The 15,778-nt window shown below is 48.0% G+C and overlaps 1 protein-coding gene across 10 annotated transcripts in view; it reads left to right on the top strand.

Moving 5' to 3' along the window:
* Window positions 1–15,778, top strand: part of TCF3 (transcription factor 3) — a 104,969-nt gene that overhangs the window by 35,335 nt on the left and 53,856 nt on the right. For 6 of the 10 annotated variants that reach the window (XM_069070479.1, XM_069070575.1, XM_069070396.1 and 3 more), the window contains 2 exons: window positions 9,074–9,150; window positions 9,916–10,012. In XM_069070479.1, coding sequence (XP_068926580.1) covers window positions 9,074–9,150; window positions 9,916–10,012 — 174 coding nt within the window. The remainder of the gene's footprint in view (window positions 1–9,073; window positions 9,151–9,915; window positions 10,013–15,778) is intronic. The other 4 variants (XM_069070549.1, XM_069070890.1, XM_069070812.1 and 1 more) reach the window with 1 other exon arrangement.

Below are 15,778 nucleotides of genomic sequence, written 5' to 3'. Positions count from 1 at the left end.
CATCAGAATGAGGAATTGTGTTAGAACACAGAAAATCGTGGCTGGTGGGGCCCTTAGAATAGAGAATGTCAGAGCTGGGAGGGTCCTTAGAACCCAGAAAGTCAAAGATGGGAGGGCCCTTAGAACACAGAATGTCAGAGCTGGGAGGACCTTAGAGCATAGGAGGTCAGAGATGGGAGGTCCCTTAGAACATAGAATGTCAGAGCTGAGAGAGTCCTTAGAACACAGAAAGTCAGAGCTGGGAAGGCCCTTAGAACACAGAATGTTGAAAAAGTGAGGGATCAGCCTTATAGAGGCACATTGCCAAGGAACCAAGTCCCATAACGCACCTGAGTTTTGGCTTGGCATGTCTTGGGCCATCTATGAGCAAAGCTATAGAAGTTCAAAGTAAGGAAGTTCTGGGGTGGGGGTGATATTTATAGTCAGGCTCCACAATCATTGTGGTTCTGTGGAATGTCAGGTTGCCGGGTGTTCTGGGGGCCTCCTCAGGAGGTGGCAGGGCCACCTGGCTGAGGTCCTCAGGCTGGGCCCCACCCCCCTCCAGTCACCCTCTGACCCCGAGGCAAGACACAGGAGCCTTTTGTCCACAGCCTGGTTTCCTCACCTTGCTCGAGGAGGCGAGCCTGTCAGCCCACAGCCAGGGGATGCCACACGGGTGATGCAACAAGCCAGCCAGAGCCAAGGACAACAGCAGAGGGAAGCATTATTTGTGTCAGTGCTTGTTGATGCCCTTCTTTGCTGGCCTCTGTCCCCATGCCCCAAATCACATGCAGGGGGTGGGGGTAGGGACCTCTGGCCTCCCCTAGTGGACCCAGGCTGGAGGAAGATAGTCTTGGGGGCTGGAGAAACAGGCTTCTCACTCAAGCATACTTCAGGTAGTGCCACGAAGAACCTTTCACCAGCATGGGAAACTAACGGGGTGCAGAGGAAACTAGCCATAGGCTCCAGATTTTAGGCTAGAACACAGCATGCTGATGAGCAGATCCAGTTTTTGAGATTATAGAATGGAACTGTTAGCTACTCAAGGCAGTGTGGTATGCCAGCTAGGACCGTGAACTGAGGGCTAGGAGATCTGAGTGCCAGTGCCCCACTGTGACCTGAGAAAGCCACTCTCCCTCTCTGAGCCTTTCTGTAATGTCAGACGATTGGACTAAGTGATCTCTAAGGTCCTTTTCAGCTCTGACATCCCATGTTCTAAGGGCTCTCCCAGCTCTGACCTCCTGTGTTCTAAGGGCTCTCCCAGCTCTGACCTCTTGTGTTCTAGGGGCCCTCCCAGCTCTGACCTCCAGGGTTCTAAGGGCCCTCCCAGCTCTGACCTCCTGTGTTCTAGGGACCCTCCCAGTTCTGACCTCCTGTGTTCTAGGGGCCCTCCCAGCTCTGACCTCCTATGTTCTAGGGGCCCTCCCAGCTCTGACCTCCTGTGTTCTAAGGGCCCTCCCAGCCCTGACATCCTATGCTCTAGGCCTCTCTTAACATTGACCCTCCCTGTCCTAAAGACCTAAAGGTGATAACATGCTGTGGTCCTATGGCTCTTTGTCACTGGTACTTCCACGCTAGATCCTGCTTTGTGGCCTTGAGTAAGTCACTTCTTTCCTTTATTCTGTTTTCTTCATCTTGTGATGGACACAATGGTTATCAGTATACCTGAGGCATCTGTAGTGTGTCTAGCCACTCTGTAGCTTCCAAAGAGCTGGAGTCTCTCACCACAGCCTGAGGAGGAAGGCAGGCCAGGTGTCATTCCCATTTTACAGGTGGGATTATTGCCCCATCTTCCCAATTAGGGGTGGGTGGTGTCCAGCTCAAATGAGACTGACATAAAAATACTTTGAATAGCACAGGGCATGTTGAAAGTGTGAGCTGGCATTAGCTGCACAGTGGGTTAATTTAGTGCTGGGCCAGGGCTGAGACAGTGCAGGGTTGTACTCAGGCTCTGGTGGGGACCCTACACAATTCAGCCTAAGGAGGGGCATCGGAGGCTCTTTTCCCCTGTGTGTCCTTGGGTCAGCTGCCTCGCTTCTCTGGGTAAAATGTGAAGCTTGCAAATAGGGTCTTTAAGGTCCCTTCTAGCCCTTAACTCAGCCCCAAATACTAAAGTGACCCCCCCCTCTCCCAGCTCAGCCCCTAGATTTCCTTTCTGTTGGTCTCCATGCACTGGAAGGCACCACACAGCTGAGGTGACCAGGCCTCCATCCCCTGCACAGGCCAATCATTCTGCTGCCCCAAGGGAGACCAGTGGGCTTCTGGCTCAGGAGCAGGGCCTTCTCCATTCTTTTCCCTGCTCCAGCTCCAGTGCTAGTGCCTCTAGGAAGCCTGTTCTGCCCAGCCCTTTGGACTCCTCTCACCCAGTGCATGTAGCCCAGCCTGAATCTGCCCGAGCCACACTGGCCTGTGGTTATCTGTGTTTTCCTCCAGCTAGAGCAGGGCTTCTTAATCTGGGGTCCACACCCTCCCAAGAGGTCTATGGAAAGATTTCAGGGGTTCTCTGAATTTAGTTGGTAGAAAAATTACAGCTATATTTTTATGAATCTCTCCCTGAAATTATGTTCAGTCATCTCAAACCCAAATTCTGAGAAGGGGTCCGTAGACTTCTGCAGATTGTGGCAGAGGAAGTGAAGAGGCCGGAGCTAGACCCTGGACTCCCTGAGGGCAGGCCCCTGCTAGGCTCTGGGCCTGGTACTTTACCAAGACTTACCATTAACTGACAGGGGAAGCAGTCTTGGGAGAAACAATGTTTAAATGTGTGATTACAGAAAGGGCAGGGGGTGTCATAGTGTAGCCATTTGGCCTGCCCTTTCTTTTCTTGAACTGGCCAGTCCCTCCCAAAGCCAGTAGGCAGAATGTTAACTGTGACTGACACCTCTTGGCCCCAAACACACAAGGACTTCTCCCTCTAGAACCCTGCATCCTCTCAGGGAGAGAAAGGGACCTTCCAGGGACACAAGCGCAGCCCTTGAGTTCCCTTTCTGTCCTCTCGGAGGGCTTGTCTGTTCTCTGGTCACTTCTGGCAGTGTGGAGATCACTAGCTGTCACCTTGCTGCCTTTGTCTGGACACTCAGCCCCTGGTGTGCAAGGTCTGAGGGTCATTCTTTGTTCTCTGTGGGGATGCCCTCATTTTTCTCTTCTTCTCCACGCTGTTCAGCAGAGACTCTAATTTCTTATAACACTGACCCCAGAGCTGGACACATGGGGTAGGGAGGAGAGGGGGCATGTTTGGGAAGACATTTCAAATCTGCTCAAGTTGTATAGGCTTAGTGGGGTGTCCTCCAGAGTTGGGGAGGAGAGGTGTATATTAGAATGCTGCAATTTCAGGGAGAGTCGGGCCTGAGACTGGGCTGAGAAAACTGTGTCTTGCCAGGCTCAGAAGCTAACATTCAGGGGAAAGAGCACTGGATTTGGAGTTGAGACCCACTTATCTTTGCTACTTACTGGGTGACCTTGGATAAGTCACTTGCCTCTGGTCCTCAGTTTCCTCATCTGTAAAATGTAGGGGTTGGATTATATCAACTCTAAATCCTCTGATTCTAAAGTGTTTAGTTACAAATCCCCCTTGATGTTATTGTAGGAGTGGGCAGCCTTGGTGATCAGAGTGGCTCAGAGTAGCAAATCGGCTTATTTGCTAACTGTTTGTCAGGAAGCTTCCAGTGGGGTCTAGGCAAGCCCCTGTATGTCTGTCACCCAGGAATCTGCAGGAGATGTTGGGGGTGAGGAGGGCATTCGGTGCTTTGCACAAAGTGAACCCTTATCAGTCATTTCTGTTCTTAAATTAAAGGAGCCAAGTGAGAGGGACTGGCCAGGTTTTCCCAGTTTCCTTTCTCTCCCAGAAAGAATCAGCTGGGAAAGGCCTTAAACCATACATACATACAATCTACAACACCTACTGTGTGTGTGATGGGCCCTGGGCACATAGAGACAAAAAAAAATGAAACAGACCCTGCCCTCAAGGGGTTGACATTCTATCAGGAAATTGGGAATATATGCAAAATAAATATGGGCTAATAAGTTCATCAAAGGGGAGGCACTAGCAGGTGGGGAGGGGAAATCAGGGAAAGCATCTTGTAGGAGGTGGCTGTTGGGCAGGGTTTTGTGGGAAACAGGAGTGAGGAGGGAAGGCATCCTAGGCATGGACAAAGGCTCATGTATGGGGAACAACAGTAAGCCTCGTTTGACTGAGGGGGAGGGATTCATGTCTAATAAATCAAGCTGGAAAGGTTGATGGAAGCTAGGTTGTGAAGGGTTTTAAATGCCAAATGGAGGAATTTGGATTCAGTCCTAGAGGTAATAGGGAGCCATTGGCATTAATACAGGAAGGGAGTGACAATGTCATACCTGTGATTTAGAAAAATCACTTTGGCAAATGTGCCAGAGGATGGATAAGGGAAGAGGAAAGATTCGAGTCAGATCCATGTCCAGGCAGGAAGTGATGAGAGATTTAGTGCAGTTGCCTTGTGAGTAGAGAGAAGGGAACAGATGTCAAATTTAGAACATAGGATGTCATCACTCAAAGCAGTCATAGAAAACAGAACAAGATAAAATGTCTGAAGTGTAAGAGCATTTAGAGGATAGGCTGTCAGGAACCTTAGAGTCTAAAATGTCAGCGCTAGGGGCTCTAGAACGTGGAATGCCAGAGCTGGAAGAAAACAGGAAAACTGTTCCTAGTCCAGTTCCTTTTAAAGAGGAGATACAGAGGGCGCCTGTGCAGCTGCTTGAATGACGAGTACATGGGTACATTTGGGGCTGTTGGCTGAAGGACCATCCTCAGGGCTTCAAGGATCTGATGCTGAAGCCAGCCTGGCCAGCACACGTTTGGCTGGTCAGAGCAGGGTGGCATCTACCAGGCTCACAGCCAGGCCAAAGTGGACCTTGATATTGGCAGGCATGGCATTTGCTCATCTGGCATCTAGGAAATCTTGAAAAGAAAAATCGATTGCTCCTTAAACATTTTTCTTTCCTCTCCTCACTTCCTTTTCGAAATCTTGCCCCTTCCCCCAAGCTAGAAGCCATCAATATAGATAGCAGGGACTCCTAGGCCCCTGTCACTCCAGCACAGGGAGAACCCAGCAGGCGTCATGGCCAACCTGATGAGGTGAGAAGCCTTTAAAGTAGTCCCCAGACTGAGCTAGACCCATTCTTTGTACTGGGTCTGGGCTGGGCTATGCCAGTCCAAGGATTATCATATATCAGCTCTCTTTAGTGCTGGCATTTAAAAAAAAGAGAGAGTAAAAAAAATCCCACTCTGACAGCTACATCTTATTCTATTAGTACATTTTAATTAGAACATGAACAAGAAATGCATTATGAATATTCATGACCTGAGTTATTAAAATGCATAATTAATCTGTGGGGGTTTTGATTTTAATAACTGTATTAATGGGAGTGGGGGGAGGAAGTCCCTATTTTTATACCATCTGAATAGGGAGGGAGGCCTGCCAGGTTTGGAAAGGGTTGTTTTTTTTTTTCTCCTTAAAATGCAAGTTGGGTCTTAGCCTCCCAGGACTATGGTTCAAGCAGACAGCACCTGTGGCAGGTGTGGGAGATGAGGGCCAGTCAGCCATCTTGCCCAGGCTGACAGCTAGCTTCCAGCAGATGGCCTGAGGGGCTCTAGCTTTGGTGTTGGGTCCTTGGCCTGAGTCAGTGACAAGGCTGCTGCCCCCTCAGAAGAGAGAATGGAGAAGGGGCTGCAGCCAGGGAGCCAGAGGCTGGGGGGAGGGGGAGAGGGGCTGAAGCCAGGGAGCCAGAGTCAGGGAATGGGAGAAAGGTGCAGAATCTGAGAGCCAGCTCAGAAACCAGAGGTCAGGGGAGTTCAAGGGCCAGCCCTGGGAAGGAAAGGCAAGTAGGAGGAGGGAGCTCATGATGCTGGAGCCCAGGGTTGCAGAGCTGGGAGGAAAGGCTTTTGTCTTCTGCCTCTGATGGGTGTTTGCTGGCTTTCTGAGGATGAATTGCTTTAGAAAACACATAAGCAAAGCAAAAGTTGATTGTGGGAAGTCAGCGGTGGGAGAATTGGCAGCGGCCCCCAGTACCCGCGGTATTATTAGCGCCCCATCCTGCTCCGCACCATAATCACATTGGAAATTTTTGATTAGAAAACAAAATCTAAATGAGAAGTATGAATATTCATTAGGTGTGGAGATTAATATGCATAATTATGCAAATTAGACAGCAATTAAACACCAATTCTCTGGGGAAATGATTAACACAAAGGCACCGAAATAGAAGGATGTAATTTGAAAGAAGTTTCTGGTGAAATGAGCAGTGAGCTGCGCTGGGGAGACAGATCCAGTGTGTTTGCTCTGATAATCAGCTGCCAGGGGAGGAGAGGGCAGGAAGCTTTCTCTTCTTCCCCCAAAAGCCCTGCAGAAGCCCCGACCCGACTGAATGACAAGGATCCAGAAGAGTGCTTAAAGGGTCCAGCATCCCCACTTTATAGATAAGAGACTGAGGTCCCAAGCAGGGGTCACAGGGCAGCTCAGTGTGACCTTAGGCAGATCACTTTCCCACCATGGCCTTCCATTTCTTCATCTCCAAAATGGGTATACAATGCCCTGGCCTTCACCTTAGGGCTAGGGATACATCTCTAGATGAAAAGGGAAGGGGCTGGTGTGTGTAACCTTGAACTGTGTAGCTAGAATGTCTCTTCAGCTGCTTGGTCCTCTGGTCCTTTCTCCGATCAGCCGTTACGATGTGCACCGTGATAACAAGGGTTTGTCTCCCCAGCAGCTCTGGACCCCCCAGGGCTATCCACAGCCCCAACTGTGACCCCACCCTGGGAGAGTTTGGGAGGAGGGAGGGGAGTAGAATCAGGCTCAGAAATAGAGAGACCCTTTTCCTTTCCAGTTCTGATGACAGTCTCTGTTCCCTGTTCTAAGCTCCTCCCTGGTTCTGATGTTCCATATTCCTGTTCTAAAGGTGCTTGCTGTTCTGATGTCCCTTGTTCTCTTTGCTCATGTCCCTCCCAGAACTCACATTCAGGGATTGTAAAGGTGACCTTAGGGAGAGGAATTAGGGAATGGGGTGCATCACATCATAGAAAAAGGAAGAAAAATGCTCAGGAGGGTCCTTTCCTTCAAGAAGAGTAGGCTAGCCAGGGTGTCAGCCTGTGTCTTATCTTTGCTGAGTGTAGGGTGTGGTGGTAGCCCTGGTAAATGGTGGTGGGAGGCTGGGGACTGAAGGCAGATTCTGAGCCAGCCAGGAAAGAGAATTCTGCCCTCCCCCCCATTCCACACACACATATGTATGTATGATCTCTCTCTCTCTCTCTCCCCCCCACCTCCCCCCCCCTCCTCTCTCTCTCTCTCCCTCCCCCCTCCTCTCTCTCTCTCTTTCTCTTTCTTTCCCTCTCCCCCTCTCCTTCCTCCCTCCCCCCACCCCTTTCCTTCCCTTCTCTCTTCTTAATCTCTTCCCCTCCCCTCCCCTTTGCCATGCTTTCCCATTACAAGCAACACTTGTAGTTTCCAGACCAGTCAGGGGCCCATTTGTCTGACACTGCCATGTGCTGTCCCCCCAACCCCAACAGGGGCAGAAACTCATAGAATTCTGCTGAAAATGTTCTTTGGCCTTTAGTCCTGGCTCGGCTAATGAGCACAGGTACATAGACAGGAAAGTAGGGCTGAAAGGTAAGCTTGGTTTGACCATGGGGCAGCCTGGGTTTGGGTCTACTCTCTCTGCCCCTTGTTTGCTGAAGGACCTGAGACAAACCACCTCCCCATTCTGGGCCTCAATTTCCTCAACTCTGAAATGTGAATGAAAAATAGCACTAGTGACCTCATTGGAAGGTTGTAATGAAATCTCTTTATAAAGTGTTATGGGAGTGTCACCTGTCAGTGTCTAAGCCTCAACATCCTCATCTGTGAAGTGGAAAGAATAAGCCTTGCCAAACTTCCTTACCAGCTGTTGTAATCAGAATTCTTTGAAATATGTTAAGCACTATAGAAATGCAATGTGTCTTGAACCTCAGGGTCCTCATCTGTGAAATGGGGAGATCAACTCTTGCTTTGCTCACCTCCCTAGCAGGGTTCTTATAAGCACAACTTACATAATGCTTTCAAAAGTTGTGCAAATGTGAGCCATTGATTTATTTTTTTAACTATTGATATTTTTCATTTTTACATTACTTTTATTTATAAATATATATTCTTCCCAAAGAACTATTCCTCCATAATGTAACAAGAAAAAGATTAAAAAAGGAAAGGGGGAAAAACAGTAAAACGCCGATTTCTCAAGCGAATTTGCTAGTAGGTAGGATATTCCTCTTCCATAGTCTCCCACTTCTACAGAGAAAGAAAGTTGACATAACTCTTCTTTGGTACTAAACATGGTCATTACAATTTCACTGAATTCAGTTGTTTTGTTTTGGGTTTTTTGTTTTTCCATTTCCAGGGGGGGGGGGAGAGAGAGAGAGAGTGTGTGTGTGTGTGTGTGTGTTCCCCTGGTTCTACTTACTTGGCTTTGCATCAGTTTGTAGAAGTCTTCCTATGATTCTCTAATTTTCCTATTCATAGGTTATTAAGGTGTAGTAATATTTTATCATATCCATACCCAACAAGTTTTTTAGACATTCCCCAGTGGTTGTGCATTTATTTTGTTTCCAGTTCTTTGCTACCATAAAAAATGGGAAGCTGTTGATTTCAATTTGGTTTTTAAAAATGTTATTAAATAGCTACTGTGTACTAAGCAGTGTGCCAGACTCTCAAGTCCCAAAAACAAAAGACAGTCCTTGCCTTCAAGGAGCTTATGCTCTACTGGGAGGATACAACAGTTATATAAATAAAGTACAATGCCAAGAAAATGGAGGGGTGGCAGCTGAGAGTTGAGCCTTAAAAGAAGACAAAGATTCAGTTGAGGCAGAATAGTTGGGATGAAGTCACAGGGGGGTGGTCAAGAGAAAGTGTGGAATCTGAGGAATGGCTGGTGGTCCAGGTTGATTGGTACTCTACTGGACAGCTAGCTCTACCTGCTGTTGGGAATGTTGAGGTGTGGGTGCAGGCCGTATTAACAGTGGTAAGAGTGGGGAGGCAGTGCCTCAAGTCAGACCTTTGAGGATAACCCTTTTTCCCCTTTTTATCTTTCCCTTTGGTAGGTTTGGAGGAAAGAACAGGCTCTGGGTCATGGGGAACAGCAGGAGATCAAATCAATTCCTCATTCGACCAAGGAAGGGTAAGGCCCTGTCTGATGTGACTCAGTTTCTCTGGCTTGCAGGTCAACCAGCTTTCTCTTACCCTGCCTTGGAAAGGGCAGGGACTGAAGACTCTGAAGCCCCATTCCTAAGGTTCCCCTAAGGCTCTGATGTCTCATAACTTCCTGGCTCCTCCCACACCGGCCTGTGTCTGTCTAATCTGGGCCAGCCCACCTGGATGTTGGTCTGAATTCTAGCCAAGCATTTGGAAAGGTGATGAACATGTTCCCAAATGGAACACATCCCTTGGGAGGTGGACAGAGGATTCTTCAGAAGAAAAAGAGTTCAAAAGATGTTCAGTGCCCTTACTCAAGATGACTCACTCAGCAAATCTTAAGGCTAGCTCAGTATCCTTCCAACCTTACTCCCTCATTTTCCTTCAAAAAGGAAACCCATTTTTTTATCTTTTTTTTTTTTTTACTTTTTGGAGGGCAATTGGGGTTAAGTGACTTGCCCAAGGTCACACAGCTAGTTTTTGTGTTAAGTGTCTGAGGCCGGATTTGAACTCAGGCAGGTCCTCCTGACTCCAGGGCCAGTGCTCTACTCACTGTGCCACCTAGCCACCCCGAGAACCCATTTTTTAAAAGGCTTGAAAGATTTCACATAGTTAAACCAGGCAGTCTGGTAAGTGTCTGGTCACTTCCAGCTTCCCTAAGTGCTTTTGGGACTGGTGTTTTTGCCATGGGGACCATACACGCATCTATCCGCATGAATCTCATGGAACGTTCTCTCTCCCCACCCCAAAGCAGGCTTACAGTGAAGGTTCTCACTACACAGAGCCCCGAGACCTCGCCTCTCACAATAGCATATCTTCAACATCATTCCTGGGATCTGGACTCGTAGGTGAGTGGTCCTCCAGAGGGTGGCTGGGAGGGACTGGGGCCAGGGAGTTGGTCTGCTTTGGGGGAGAGGGGCATCCCGTAGTTAGGAGTGGGAGTCTCCGTCCTGACCAAGTTCATTTCAGAGATGTTATTTGTTTGACTTCCTTCTTGGTCTATGAAGGGTTCTTGACTCTGGTCAGTTAAACATTCATAGGGTACATACTCTAAGCCATTGAGGGTGGGGGAAGAAGCAGACAAAGATGAATAGAGTTCTCTCCATTCCTACTCACAACTTTCAAGGTGGAGCCCTCTGGTTTATAGGCTTATTAATAGCCCCAATCATTCGTTCATTAACAAACATTTATTAAATATCTGTCCTGTATAGAATACTGTGCTGGATGCTGGGGAAAATACAAGTTAAAGTAAGACATAGTTCTTGTGTACTCAAGGAATTCCCAGTTTGCTAACCTAGAGAACTGATCTGTACCAGCCTATACCTGCTAAACGTACTGCAGGAGGTACAAATAAAGTGTTGTTTTAAGTATAAAGGGACTTAATTCAATAAGAAAAGGCTTCCTGGAAGAGGTGACATTGGAAGTGGCCTTTAAAGGGTAAATAGGGATTCAACAGGTACAGACTGAGGAAAGGTATTCAAGGCATAGAAAGTACAGCACCAAAGTAACTGGCTCATTAATTGCTCATGGGTAGGTCAAGCCAATATAATAAAAATGACAATACTGCCTAAATTAAGATTTAAGACTTTTATATATTTATACTTAAAACTTATTCACTACTATATCAATACTCACAGATGATAATTTTATAGCTCTAGGAAAAATTATAAAATTCATGTGGGAAAATAAGAATCACTAAGACCAGGAGACTCCCTTCCTAGTCCAGGATCTGCGCATTCCTCCTTAGAAAGGAATGGAGGTGGGGCAGCATCTTGGGGTTAGTTACAACAAGCTAGACACCATACTGGGGATCGGACTCAGGAATCCTACCCTGCAGTCCTGGGTTTGACATAGCCATTCAGAGACTTTGTCAAGCTGGGCAAGGATTTAATTCCATTCCACTAGGGAGGTGATGGAGTCATGCCTGCAGGCCATTGTGTTGACTTTCTGTCATCTCGGGTCTCCTTCCTCTCTTCTTTCCTCCCTTGCTAGTGTGCTCTTTGTAATTTGGCTGGGCATCAGTCATTGTTGGGGGTAGGACTGAGCATTTATATAGCACCGACTGTATGTCAGGCATGGTGTCAAGCACTATATAATATCATTTGATCCTCAGAACAACTCTGCAAGGTAGGTGCCATTATGATCCCCATTTTACAGATGAGGAAACTGAGACATACAGGTTTGGTGGCTTGTCCAGGGTTACACAGCTAGGAAGTGTCTGAGGTCAAATTTGAACTCAGGTCTTGACTCCAGGCCCAGTGCTCGATCCACTCTGCCACCAGCTGCCTTCTATTAGGGTTGTTGTCAAAGTAATATTTGCTCAGATCAAGTGGGTTGGACTAGATATAAACAAAAACCTCGTGTTGACCAGAGTTCTCCAAAAGTGTAATGGGAGACATCCTCAGGGATGTAGTGTGCCTCTTTTCACGGGAAGTGTCCGGGTGAATCTGTGCAATGTGATAGAAAGGTCTGGTCCTCAGGGACCAATCAGCTTAGAATCTCACCGAGGGCCTGCCTGCTGGTTCTGAGGGTCTCCGTGATTCACTTACCAGAGAAAGTTCTGGTTTCTGGTTTCTCCTCCCGTGGCCCTGGGAGCCCCACTGAGAGACAGCTTCATTTCCCAAGCCTTGCCAGAGGTTGGGGTGGGAGGTGGAGGCTGTCTGTGTAATGAGGGCCCTGCAGTTGGAGAGAGCCCCAGAGAGGCCCAGGGGATGAAGGACCAGGAAACAACAGGGACTGGCAAGCTGCTTGAAGGGTTTCCCCTATCAGAAAGGAGCCCCTGTGGGCTTATCACTCACCCCTGGTGTAATCATTTGCTCCCCCTCTGCCCCCAGCTCTCCTAGTTCCCTCACAAGTGGCTCATCCCTCTTAGATGCACAGCCATTAATTCTGCCCTCTGTCTTCACGGGACCTCTTATGGGACCATCAAACATTAGAGCAGGGAGGGCCTTAGAACCTAGTATGTCAGGGCCAGGAGGGCCTTAGAACATGTGTTGTCAGGGCTGGGAAGGCCCTTAGAGGATAGAATGTCAGAACTGAGTGAAAAGAAGACCACTCTGGCCCTAGATGACCTGGATTTAAGTCTTGTCTCCTTGGACCTTCCTGGGCCTCAGTTTCCTCATCTGTAAAATAAGAGGGTTGCACACGATGGGGCCAGCAGTCCCTTCACATCATAAATTTTATTATCCTGATCCCTCATTTTAAAGATAAGGAAACTGAAGGACAGAGGGAATGATGACTTTTCCAAAGTAACCAAAAATCACCTGCAAAGCAACGCTTAGGCCATCAAGGATCTTTGGTACTGTTGGGGCACTCCCACCCTAAGCCTGAGTCCTAGAAGAGAAAGGGTAGAATCACCAATTGGAAGGACCCTTGGGAAAGCAGCGGCTGCTGCTGCTGTGATGGTGACCAAGTTCCCAGGAGGCCTCCTTGAGGGAGTGTATTAATAAGTATAATGCAGTAATGATAATCATATCTAATAACGCCATCCGTTCTGCCCCTCCTGGGAAGAGCTGGGGACTCATGGCGCCAACACAGGATTGAAGGCCTCTCAGGGAACAGCAGAGGTAGAGGTCAGAGCCTGAAGGGCCACAACCCAGTCCCTGCCCTGGGGTTCAGGGTCCCCAGTGCCCTCCTAGGCCTGGCTTCATTCTCTACTGCAGTAACTGATAGAATCCCTCCCATTTATGCAACTCTTTTATAAACTGTCCTCCTTCCCATCTGCCTCTCATCACCACTCCTTACCCATTCCCATCTTGCAGGAGAGAAGAATGTCCGGAGTACATTTTAAGTCAGTGACAAGCCAAGGGCTCCTGTTTCCTGGTCTGAACCACTTGTTTGTCACAGCACACGCCTCCTAGTTCTCCTGGGACAAGCATGTCACTATTCCTGAGCTGCCATGAGCCCTGTGTGTTCTGGAAACAGCTCTTACCTTGGAGCCAAGAGACTCAAGCTTTGTCATTTCTTAGGGAAAGGAAAGATCTCAAAGGGTTCAGAGGATTTAAGCCCAGGGGACCTTACAGGTCGTTTAGACCCAATTCTCCCTCCTTCATGTTACAAATAAGGGAATTGAGGCTCAGAGACAGGGGAAGTGGCTTGACAGAGGTCAGAGTGGGCAGTCAGCGGCTGCGCCTGTGCTTGGTAGCTCTTTGTGCGTGAGCAGCTCACTTCCCCTCTGAACCTGAGGTTTCTGTGTCTCTTAAGACACCTCTCACCCTTCCTGCCTCACAGGGTCATTGCAATTAACTGAAAACCCTGTAGAAGTGAGAGCTTTAGGCCTAAGGCTGCTCTGACTACTGTTGTTGGTAAAATATCTGATTCGTTGTGACCCCATTTGGAGTTTTCTTGACAAGGATACTGGAGTGGTTTGCTATTTCCTTCTCCAGCTTATTTTATAGATGGGGAAATTGAGGTAAATAGGGTGAAGTGACATGCCCAGAGTCACACAGCTAGTAAGTGTCTGAAGCTGAATTTAAACTCAGGAAAAGGAGTCTTCCTGACTCCAGGCCTTATCCACTGCCCCTAAGGCCTAGCTGTCCTGATCTGACTCCAGGATCACTGATTTTAGTGTCGCATGTCTGGTCCCTGTTAGGGCAAACAGAAAGGGATTGCTTCTTCCCTTCTGGACTCCCAGCTCACCCTCTGATCCCTTAGGTCTGTTTTCTTCCAGGGATCCTGCTGGGAAACTTCAGTGTGGACTGATCAGGAAAGAACAGGATATGGGGCCCAGAAGTTAGTGGTGACAAGGGACCAGTTATAGAAGTGTCTGCCAGCTCCTGAGTAGAGCCCGGCCTGGGTTACAGGTTCACTTGAATTGGATTAGATTCTGGGAGAGGGTAGAACCTCAGCTCTTTCTCTTTTTTCTTTCCAGAGTTTATTTACTTTTAGTTTTCAACATTCATTTCCACAAGATTTTGAGTTCCAAATTTTCTCCCCATCTCTCCCCTACCCTCCACCCCAAGATGGCAAGCACACTGATTACCCCTTTCCCTTTCCCCCAGTCTACCCTCTCTTATATCCCCTCCCCCTTCCCATGGACTGTCTTGTAGGGCAAGATGGATTTCTATACCCCATTGCCTGTATATCTCATTTTCCAGTTGTGCATATAGCAACGATTTTTTTAACATTTGTTTTTAAAACTTTGAGTTCCAGATTCTCTCCCTTCTTCCCTCCTCACTCACCCCCACTGGGAAGACAAGCAATTCAATATAGGTTGTATGTGTATAGTTATGCAAAACATTTCCATAGTAGTTTTTATTTGTGAAAGACTAACTATATTTCCCTCCATCCTATTCCACCCCCCACTTATCCTATTTTCTCTTTTGTCCACCTTGTCCCTTTTCAAAAGTGTTTGCTTCTAACTATCCTCTCCCTGAATATGCCTTTCCTTCTATAACACCCCCCCCCCCCCCTTTCCTGTAGGGTAAGATACCCAATTGAGTGTATGTTATTCCTTAAGCCAAATCCAATGAGAGTAAGGTTGACTCATTCCCTTTCACCTTCCTGCTCTTCCCCTCCATTGTAACATCTTTCTCTTGACTCTTTTATGTGAGATAATTTGCCCTATTCTCTCTCCCTTTCTTCTCCCATTATATTCTTCTCTCACTTCTTAATTTTATTTTTTAGATATTGTTCCCTCAGCTCTTTCTTTGACAAGAATGTTAGCTCCTGTGCTTTCCTCATGTAACAGCCCCGTGAGAGAAAGAGAACACTGATTAGTGTCCCCATTTCAGAGATGAGTAAACTGACTCAGATAAGCAGCAGTGGTTTGCTTAGGATGATTCAGCTAGTACTTGTTAAGGCCACAGTTTGAACCAAGAGGGGCTTGGGAGAGGCTTGGTAGGTTAGGGCTGCCTCATAGAACCCAGTGGGACCCAAACTATTGCCTTCTTCCCTCCATCCCCACTCCAGAATTTATCCCTATGAAGGTAATTGGGTTGGATCTAGTGATATCTTCAGTGCCCAAGTGTGTATGGGCATACACGATGACGCAAGTCTTGATCTCACTGTTCCCAAACACAAATGTATACAGGCACTGGGACGGGAGTGCCTTTTTCCTTCTTCAGAAAAAACCCGAATCCTTGAAATCTGTTCCCCTGATGGCGTCCCCTCCCCGGCGGCGACAGGAGGATGGGGGGTGGGGAGGAGGGAACAGGACGCTTTAAACAGCAGGGAAACTGATAAACCATAACAGATTTCTTTCTAGTTAATTATTTCTAGTAATTAGCTTCTTTTCAGAGGCAGGTTTCTAATCTTGTGTGTATTGTGCACAGCAACGAATGGGGTGCGTCCCGGACAATGGCTTAATCTGCCCGTGAAGCCTCGCTTGTCAATAGTCACATCTTTACATCCTTTTTAAAAAAAAAATTATTAAGGAGAGTGGCCATTTCTATTTGGGTGTGCATCTCAGGCCCTCCCTCCCCCAGCCGGGTACCAGCTAATCGAATCCCTAAGCCCCTCCAAGCCATTGCTGGCGCCACGTTTACAGACCTGGGGGCTCCCCAGAGGGCTCAGCCCAGCTCCCAGCGTACAAGTTCAGCTTGTTGGAGTTCAGGACCCCAGGGAGCAGAAAGGGGCGGGAGGAGGAGCCTCGAGAGGCCTCCGTGGATGGAGCA

Source organism: Petaurus breviceps, unplaced genomic scaffold (genome assembly GCF_028583685.1).
Source record: "Petaurus breviceps papuanus isolate PSGF00001 unplaced genomic scaffold, PetGlider_PUasm1.0 108, whole genome shotgun sequence".
Taxonomy (NCBI): domain Eukaryota; kingdom Metazoa; phylum Chordata; class Mammalia; order Diprotodontia; family Petauridae; genus Petaurus; species Petaurus breviceps.
This window is presented reverse-complemented; position numbering and strand designations above follow the sequence as displayed.